Below are 10,328 nucleotides of genomic sequence, written 5' to 3'. Positions count from 1 at the left end.
TGTGACCAATAGAGGTGACATTCTCCCTGTTACAAGTCACTCTACCATCCTCAATGACTAAAAAGCTGTTATATTAAGGTTAAAAAGTTACTGATTGTGGCTTTAAACATTTTCTTTTAAAGTGCAGTGTACCAACTTCAATAAGAACAAAGCACCAGCATGTGCACTATCCTTTAAATAGGTCAAATGTTGCAGTAATTGATTTTGAATAGCAATGGTTGTTCATTTAGCTATTTCACAATTTCCAGACATAGACAATCTGTTAGAGCTAAATCTGTTATGATTCCAATCATAGAACATAATGTCCTAGATAAGTGAAATTTGAAAAACCGTAAGAGGTATTAAGAAATGCTGCACGTCTGTGAGTCAGCTCTCCAAGTGTTTCTGAAGGAGAATAGTGACTGCATCATTACATTTTTACACTACACACAATGATCATTTAGGGTGCTGCAACGTTGTTGGTGACATACTGATATGTTCAGTAATGGCAGTTTAAACTCAACATTCAAACTTCTTTGGACACAAATTCTGGTCACTGTCCAGAATTTCTTTAAACAATTGTGCACAGTATTTGTGCAGATGAAATTAATTGACGATGAATGAATGTGTGATGGTTCATGTGTAGTGCAGCTACAGCACCAGCAGAGGGCACCAGCATACAAGGGCAGTTTAGCAGGAGTTTGTCTCAGTCCAGTGCTTCAGTGAGCCAATAGTCTAGGCAGCGAGTTTCTTAATCTGTTGATTCCCCGCAGCGGGTCAGCTTTCTCTGGGCCTTCTCCAGGGAGGGCAGACTCCCTGTGGCCTCCCTCGGCACTGCAGCCCGCTCCGTCAGTCCAGTAGTCTCTAGGTCCTATCTACAAACAAGTGTACAAAACAGCGACTACAGCTGCTCTGATTCTTCTCTGGTGCTCGGACTAGCCTGGGCACCTGAGGCCACAGTTCTGGGTGTGGGGGGTGCAGAGGTGTGTGTCGTGGGGTGGCTGGAAGGGTTAGGGTCTTGCTGGGCCTCGTAGCGGGGCAGCTCTCCCTCTGATGGAAGCTCCCCGTCGGGGAGGTACGGAGGAGGAGGGAGATCGAACCAGGGAGGCCGACTAAGGGACAAAGGAGCAAAGTATGAATATACAAATATACAAAGATATATGCTCTTTTTTTGGGCCCGGGACTCCCCATCTAACAAAATGTCAGGCCTGGAACCCCCGTCTGAATGAGGTGATTTAGCACAGCTTTGTGCATATTATTGCCATTTGCTGGGGTAATAACAACAGAGGAGGTGAAGTCTATGGTCAGAATACCATTCTCTACAAACTATATCTCATCAGGTCTTTTTAGCAAATGTTCTTTATGCTTCCCTATTTTTCTTCTTAAAGGTCATTCATGCATCAGCATCTGCAGCAAATCAATACTAAAGAGTTTGTATGAACTGAGGTATGAGACCAGTTCAAATCAATACTAAAGAGTTTGTATGAACTGAGGTATGAGACCAGTTAAAATCAATACTCAAGAGTTTGTATGAACTGAGGTATGAGACCAGTTAAAATCAATACTCAAGAGTTTGTATGAACTGAGGTATGAGACCAGTTAAAATCAATACTAAAGAGTTTGTATGAACTGAGGTATGAGACCAGTTAAAATCAATACTCAAGAGTTTGTATGAACTGAGGTATGAGACCAGTTAAAATCAATACTCAAGAGTTTGTATGAACTGAGGTATGAGACCAGTTAAAATCAATACTAAAGAGTTTGTATGAACTGAGGTATGAGACGTTAAAATCAATACTCAAGAGTTTGTATGAACTGAGGTATGAGACCAGTTAAAATCAATACTCAAGAGTTTGTATGAACTGAGGTATGAGACCAGTTCAAATCAATACTCAAGAGTTTGTATGAACTGAGGTATGAGACCAGTTAACAAGTCAATGAAATTAAAGTTTGATTGAGTACCTTGTACTATAATCTCACTACTATAATAAGGCGAGGGTGTTCTGCATGGTTCACAATGCTCATCTGTGAGTTGCGCAGGCTCGCGAGCTACAGGCGAGCAGGTGAAGCGTGCGAGGCGCGCTAGAAATGAGCGCGCGTAGCTAGTTATAATTAATCAGACTTAGAATTAGATGATACTTTTCAGCTTTTGCAGTAACTATTACTAGTAGCAACTAATGGCTTACTGTGCAACAATTACAGGTGTGTGACCACAGAGTCAGACCAAAACGTATAAATCTTTATACAGCTGTTACAATCATCATCCCTTTTTCCCTTTCTTACCTGACATCCAGAACGGCCTGCGAGTATGATGGAGGCGAGTCCATGGAGAGCCCAGAGGGATACAGGGCACCGGACAGCAGCTGCAGTCCCGGGGGAGTGGAGCTGTACTGGGCCGCCGCGGTGGGTGAGCTGGGGGAGAGGCCCGGGCCCCCGGGATGCACGTGGCCCCGGTCCAAGATGACCAGACGGGACAGCAGCAGCGGCTGGTGGTGGTGATGGTGGTGATGGGAGCCTGCTCTCACGCCCCGGGGCAGCAGAACGCTCCGCTTCCTCTGGTGATGGAGCACCAGGGCCAACAGCGCCACCACCAGGACGAAGATTACAGCACTGCCGATGACAGCGTAGGTGATGCTGGGGTAGTACCGCAGACGGTAGTCCAGCGTCACAAAGTCCTGCCCAGGAGCTTCTGTGGGGAGAGGGGGAGAAAAAGAGCAAGTTGAGGAGGGATGAATCAGAATGATGTGAGAGGTCAACGTCGTCTCTTCTTATCCCCTGTAGATTCCTAAGTGGAGCAAAACCAAACCACACAAAACATGTTTGTGTGGTTTCTGTAGAAATTGGGTTTTTACAGGGTGGGGTTGGTACCCCCACGCCCACTACCTCAAATGTCCACCAGCTGCCTGAACAGACCCACACACACACACGTCTTTTTGTCCGGAAAAAATGGAACAGGTGCGTATTTCCTCTATTTCTTCTGTACTGCATGTATTGCCCATTAACATGGGCAAGAGTGTGTTCCAAGTCATAATTTCACAATAAAAGCCCCTGAAAAATAACCGATTTGAAAACAGTAATGGTTGTAACGGTTGTATTTGGGCAAGTAAACTAATTTCATGAAGGTTAGAGTTATGGATTGGGTTATGCTTAAGCTTAAATAACAAAAAAGTGAAATGTGACTTCCTGTTGAAACGTAAACTTTGAACACGCCGGGATGCGAACAGTGCACTCCGCCTTAGTTCAATGTCACACTCCCGTTGTGTCGATTTCAGACGTTATGGGAACTACCCTGCGCGTGAGAAAATGAAGAGAAGGGGTTGACATTACGTGGCTTATATGAATGACAGTGCAGCACTACTTTTCATAGGTTTGAATACGAACAGTGAATGAGAACAGCCTCCAGAGGTTGGGAATAAGGGAGGATGACTAGTAGTCAGGATGGAGAGACAGACAGGAATGGAGAGGATTAAGAAGGGAGCAATTTCAGGGATGGGGAAAATGGGACGGAAAGATGGGAATTCCGGAGAGAGTCAAGGAGATGGGCATGAATATCAAGTAGTACATTATTTTCAGGTTCATTTTCAAATGTATTCTTTATGAGTCAACAGAGGCAGCCTCTCTCTGAGATGAGGCTGCTAGATAATAAGCATAACAGCAGTCAGACTCTACCCAAGAGCTCTCCAAGATGAGCAGAACAAAAAGGGGCGTCACCGCTACACGACAGTCCACTGCTGAGCCACAGATGCACACAGTCGCTTTCCAAATGAGTCACTTTCAGAAGAAACTCAGCTGGGAAGAGAGATCGAGACTAAATAGTTCTTTGCGGGGGGGCAAAACAGCTTAGAGCGGTTTTCTAGATCAAAAGGAGAGCAGAGATGTTTGCCATTGCAGATGAGGATGAGAGACACTAGAGGCCATCTCAGATTACTACGTTTGACCGAGGAGGAGGAGGAGGAGGAGGAGGAGGAGGAGGAGGAGGAGGAGGAGGAGGAGGAGGAGGAGGAGGAGGAGGAGGAGGAGGAGGAGGAGGAGGAGGAGGAGGAGGAGGAGGAGGAGGAGGAGGAGGAGGAGGGGTGGTTGGTGAAACACTCGGGACGTTCAGGATGAGATCTGCAGCCGACAGCTAGGGGAACGCAGAACGACTGACCCAGTGCTGGAGATGAGGAGAGGGAGTCCTGTACCTGCAGGGGGCGCTGCAGCGTATTATTTCAGGTGGGATGAGGGAATAGCACTTCAAAGCAGGGACAGCACAGTGTGAGAATCTCAATCAGCCGCGTTGCGGTGAGGCTCAGCACCAACAGTGTTTCGGCTGCTTACTGGCAGACCGGGCGAGCTGTAGCATGGTTCAGACCGGGGGGGCTGTAGCATGGTTCAGACCGGGGGGCTGTAGCATGGTTCAGACCGGGGGGGCTGTAGCATGGTTCAGACCAGGCGGGCTGTAGCATGGTTCAGACCAGGCGGGCTGTAGCATGGTTCAGACCAGGCGGGCTGTAGCATGGTTCAGACCAGGCGGGCTGTAGCATGGTTCAGACCGGGGGGGCTGTAGCATGGTTCAGACCAGGCGGGCTGTAGCATGGTTCAGACCAGGCGGGCTGTAGCATGGTTCAGACCGGGGGGGCTGTAGCATGGTTCAGACCGGGGGGGGCTGTAGCATGGTTCAGACCGGGGGGGCTGTAGCATGGTTCAGACCGGTGGGGCTGTAGCATGGTTCAGACCGGGGGGGCTGTAGCATGGTTCAGACCGGGGGGGCTGTAGCAAGTGTAGCATGGTTCCAGTGAGGAAGTAACACCAGGAGCAATATAACGTATTTTACTGTCACAGCTTCAGTTCAAATGACACTCATGCCTGAGGGCGCTGTATACATCAAAACTGTGTGCACCGCATAAAAAGTTCAAAACATTCATTTCATTGGATAACTTAGTGTTCTATCAGGGTGTTAATTCAGTGTGTACTATTGCATAATGCTTTAGGGCAGTATTAATACTTAATATACCCTTGAAGAGAATGTCTGACCACTAACCATCATCACACAAACACTTAGAGGAATATTATCTACAAAGCTGGGCACAAAGTGATCATCATGAGATATCTTGAGGTTAAATCAATAGCCCCAAAATGCTTCCATCTGCAAGGATGAGATCCATGGAAACCACAAAGTGAGGCGAGCACGGCGAGTCCTTTTTTGGAGCTGTTAGAAGTATTCCAGGCTTACAGACTTACAGGCTCTTGGGGGATATTGCCTTTAGCTCAGGGTGGAGATCCCCTTCCCCACGTGTACATGCTGCAGCTACAGGCCACCGGAGAGTCGTACGCAACGTGCACAGCTCTGCACAAAGTCAAGCAGTGCGGTGAGTTGGAGGTCAGGTCTGAGTAAGCACATCTGTCACCGTGAGCTGGAGGTTAGGTCTGTGTAAGCACATCTGTCACCGTGAGCTAGAGGTCAGGTCTGTGTAAGTACATCTGTCACCGTGAGCTAGAGGTCAGGTCTGTGTAAGTACATCTGTCACCGTGAGCTAGAGGTCAGGTCTGTGTAAGCACACCTGTGAGCTAGAGGTCAGGTCTGTGTAAGCACACCTGTGAGCTAGAGGTCAGGTCAGGTCTGTGTAAGCACATCTGTCACCGTGAGCTGGAGGTCAGCTCTGTGTAAGCACATCTGTCACCATGAGCTGGAGGTCAGGTCTGTGTAAGCACATCTGTCACCGTGAGCTGGAGGTCAGCTCTGTGTAAGCACATCTGTCACCATGAGCTGGAGGTCAGCTCTGTGTAAGCACATCTGTCACCATGAGCTGGAGGTCAGGTCTGTGTAAGCACATCTGTCACCGTGAGCTGGAGGTCAGCTCTGTGTAAGCACATCTGTCACCATGAGCTGGAGGTCAGCTCTGTGTAAGCACATCTGTCACCATGAGCTGGAGGTCAGCTCTGTGTAAGCACATCTGTCACCATGAGCTAGAGGTCAGGTCAGGTCTGTGTAAGCACATCTGTCACCATGAGCTAGAGGTCAGGTCTGTGTAAGCACATCTGTCACCATGAGCTAGAGGTCAGGTCTGTGTAAGCACATCTGTCACCGTGAGCTGGAGGTCAGGTCTGTGTAAGCACATCTGTGAGCTGGAGGTCAGGTCTGTGTAAGCACACCTGTGAGCTAGAGGTCAGGTCTGTGTAAGCACACCTGTGAGCTAGAGGTCAGGTCAGGTCTGTGTAAGCACATCTGTCACCGTGAGCTAGGTCAGGTCTAGGTAAGCATACCTGTGAGCTAGAGGTCAGGTCTGTGTAAGTACATCTGTCACCGTGAGCTGGAGGTCAGGTCTGTGTAAGCACACCTATTCAAAAAGCCTGTGAAAGGAAGCAAGATGAAGTATGGATATCTGTGCAATGCAAGTAGATGCATGGAGATCACAACACACACACACACACGTGAGGGGGGTGGAGAGTAGGGCGGGGCAATATGGCGAAAAACGATAAACACACATCAGTATTTTCTACAAAGTGCTGCTAAATGTTCAGTTGTAAGTCAAAGACACATGTGAGATGTCACAAGCACTTTTATTCAAACAAGACTGATGAAAATGAAAAGAAAGGACAGGGTTTCCTTCCCTGACTATTGGTGCTTTCTTTCACAACATATTGACACAATGAGATTTTTGATCAATAATCATCAGTAATGTGGATATAATGACTGAAGTGGGTAGAGCTAGAACAGTCTGGTAAATTACATCACTTTACTGTAATGCAGCTTTTAAAACCAGGAAAAGTATGTAAGTTATCCTTTATTTATCTCCATGGGGAAATTCATCCTCTGCATTTGACCCATCCTCTACTAGGAACCTTCCTAGAACTAGGAGCAGTGGGCAGCTGCAGTGCAGTGCCCGGGGACCAACTCTGGGCACCGACAGTATTAACCCTATACGTGTCTTTTGATGGTGGGAGGAAAGTTAAACTGGAGCACCCGGAGGAAACCCACACGAACACGGGGAGAACATGCAAACTCCACACAGAAAGGACGTGGGACGGGCCAGGGTTCAAACCCGGGACCTTCTTGCTGTGAGGCAACAGTGCTAACCACTGAGCCACCATTGAATGTGTACAATAACCCCCCCACCTCTATATTTCTTTTTGTGTACTAAAATTATTGTATGCATAATACTTATCTCTACGATATCTACATACACAGATATTAGTTGCTACTCTGTTTTCTCTGTATGTACAGTATGTGACAGTATGGGTGGCTGAACTGTTTGTGGAAAACATAATGCCATATCACAAAATCCAAAATTTAAGACAATATCTGGTCTCATATGACCATATCGATATAATAGCCCTAGTGGAGACTGGATGGAGATTTTGAAAACTTTTCTCTCTCTTCCAGATGTGATGATGCACACTTCCCTGTCTACCTGACCTTGAAGGCTAGAGGGAGTCTTCAGCAGCGACACGCGCACACACACACACACACACACACACACACACACACACACACACACACACACACACACTTGAATTCCCAACAGAAACCACCCTGGCATACAGCCTGTTTACGTAGCAGTGGGTAGGGCCCCATGCCGTAATTAAATCTAATCTAATTCAGATGCTCCACCCGTCCGCTGCCCCATCCAAGCACCAGCCAATAAAACAAGCCCCCCTCGACCCCTCCCCTGTGATTTTAAATTGGCCAGTCCTTCATGCTACCAATTAATGATGAACTGGCCTCTCGGTAGAGAAAGGCCACAACAAAGAGGAATTATTTTCCATAATTACCTCAGTTAAAAACACACACAAATAAAGAGATGTAGCGCTGCCACCCTCTCCTGCCTGTCCTGTCAGCTGTGTGGGAGTGGGGAGGAGCGCACACAAAGGGAACTCATAATGCCCTAACGTTAACAATGGGAGGCTGCTGGGCTACATTAGTGATAGCGAGGCCTGAAAGGCTGTTTCAAATCACACAGGACATGAAAAAAGAGACTGAAGCTGGCCCCCTTTCTGCCAGAGGAGAGGTCCTGCTCGTCGCTGCCCCCTGCTGTGTGTGTGTGTGTGTGTGTGTGTGTGTGTGTGTGTGTGCGTGTGTGATTGAGCTCTGCTTACTCTGCCTTAGCTCATTTTGTGCTGTTAGCCGTAGCTCCAGCACAAAGGAACGTGTTATCATCCCGCACATGGATAGGTGTTTTTATTCTCCCTGTCTGAGGAGGAGGAGGGTCCCGCAATGCTGCTGCCAGTCAATATTCCATGGGTTTTTGTATTCGCACACCAATAACCTGTAGACGTGCACACCTGCACACGCACACACTCACATTAATAACCTCTCTTTGCAGCTCTCCTGCTAACGCCTCGACACTCCCGCTGCTCATAAACCTTCCCCATCTGGAGGTTTGTGGGGGGGGGGGGGGGGGCAAGGTGCAGCCTTTCAGCTGGGCTACTTTAATTACATCAGAGTGCCTTCGCCCCACATCTCCCCGACCCCTGCCCCCCCTCCTCTCCTGCCTGCCCCCCCTCCTCTCCTGCCTGCCCCCCCTCTCCTCTCCTGCCTGCCCCCCCCTCCTCTCCTGCCTGCCCCCCCCTCCTCTCCTGCCTGCCCCCCCCTCCTCTCCTGCCTGCCCCCCCTCCTCTCCTGCCTGCCCCCCCCTCCTCTCCTGCCTGCCCCCCTCCTCTCCTGCCTGCCCCCCCTCCTCTCCTGCCTGCCCCCCCTCTCCTCTCCTGCCTGCCCTCCCTCCTCTCCTGCCTGCCCCCCTCTCCTCTCCTGCATGCACCCCCCTCTCCTCTCCTGCATGCACCCCCCTCTCCTCTCCTGCATGCACCCCCCTCTCCTCTCCTGCATGCACCCCCCCCTCCTCTCCTGCATGCACCCCCCCCACCCCCCAATTTTCTCTCCTCCTCTCAATAACATCCCTCCACCCTCCCACCCTGCAGACCTCTCCTCTCCTCTGTAATGTAATGCCACAGAGCTGACATGTACCTAGCCTTCATGATCTACAACAACTGCACTCAACCTAGATTATTCACTCAATACAACGCTTATCAGCGGCACCCAAGGCCACAGTGTTTCCTCTCTCTCTCTCGTGTTTTCTCCTTCTCTCCCTCTTCCCCGCTCCGTATTCCCTCTTTCACATCCTTTCCTCTTCCCAATTCTCTCTCTCTCTCTCTCTCTCTCTCTCTCTCTCTCTCTCTCTCTCTCTCTCTCTCTCTCTCTCTCTCTCTCTCTCTCTCTCTCTGCATTTGATTCTCTCTCACCTGCATCCATCTCATTACCTCTGTGTGAAAGGAGACAATTATAGGGACAGTGAGAGAGGTCAAAGACAGAGCAACGGTGGACGAGGGAGAGAGAGAGAGATCAACCTAAAGAGGAGAGAGGGGGAGAGAGAGAGAGAGAGAGACAGATGTGGACAAATCAAAAGGCAGGTGTCTTTTGATGTATCTCAAGTATATGTGTTTGAAGTGTGTGTTTTTAAGGGTGCGTCACCTCAGCTCAACACGTCTCCTCTCCACGCCATGTGAACATCATAAGTGCATCATGCTGCTCTCTCTGAGCCCGGACCCCCTGCTGCACGCCGCCTCCGCTGCTGCTACACACTGGTTCCCTGGTTCCCTCTCTGCGCTGCACTCCTCCACGGCTTCCTTTGACTTCTAAATCTAAAACAATCTCTCAGACGCTTTGACACTTTCTCTGTTCTTTCACTCTGAAGTGAAATTACAGGAAGTAAAACAAGCACTGTGGGGGGAGGAGTCACACCAGGTAAAAACCCACATTCCCTGATTTGAACCCAAAAGAGACAAGCAGTAAATATTGAACTAGGATCTTTTTAAATCTTATGAGTGTACTTATGATTAAAGTAAATCAAGCCAGAATTGATTCAACCATATCACTGATTAAAACATGTCATCTCTAATTAAAGAGCCCCTAAAGTCATGTTTTAAGATCTATATAAAATACTCTACTTGAATAATAATTTGTGTCTGATGGTTTTTCCCGACAAAAAAAAGGTTAGATTAAAATCCTTAAAATGACTTCCCCTCCTTCTGCCTCGTTAAAAATCCTAAAGCAACAATCAGGATTATCTACAGTCGAACATAACTAGCCAATCACAGCATACAAACAAGGGCTTTAACTGCTGAATACTGGACAGGGATTGGCTCCAGTATCTATGATGTCACCAATCACGCTCGTTGAAAATGGCCTTAAGTTTTCAGTGAGCAGAGAGAGACTTTCCACTTCCAGCAGACGAAACAGCCTTCTTGTGTCAAACTCTGCACAGACATCATTCTGCAGAGTGAAGCTCAGACATCCAACTGAAGGAACAAGAAGAACTGATTTTCCACTTTAGGGGGTCTCTAAGGATGCAAAATACATGGAACTGTGTTAC

The 10,328-nt window shown here is 48.3% G+C and overlaps 1 protein-coding gene across 1 annotated transcript in view; it reads right to left on the bottom strand.

Annotated features, from left to right (window-relative positions):
* Positions 1-336: 336 nt before the first annotated feature.
* ldlrad3 (low density lipoprotein receptor class A domain containing 3) overlaps positions 337-10,328 on the bottom strand; it is a 121,209-nt gene continuing 111,217 nt past the window's right edge. The window contains exons 5-6 of the mRNA XM_083655076.1: positions 2,263-2,668; positions 337-1,091 (exon numbers count right to left, since the gene is read on the bottom strand). Of these exons, the coding sequence (XP_083511202.1) occupies positions 881-1,091; positions 2,263-2,668 (617 nt within the window). The 3' untranslated portion in view covers positions 337-880. The remainder of the gene's footprint in view (positions 1,092-2,262; positions 2,669-10,328) is intronic.

Source organism: Poromitra crassiceps (genome assembly GCF_964638095.1).
Source record: "Poromitra crassiceps genome assembly, chromosome: 18".
Lineage (NCBI taxonomy): Eukaryota > Metazoa > Chordata > Actinopteri > Beryciformes > Melamphaidae > Poromitra > Poromitra crassiceps.
The sequence above is the reverse complement of the archived record's forward strand: the minus strand, read 5'-3'. Positions and strand labels throughout refer to the sequence as shown.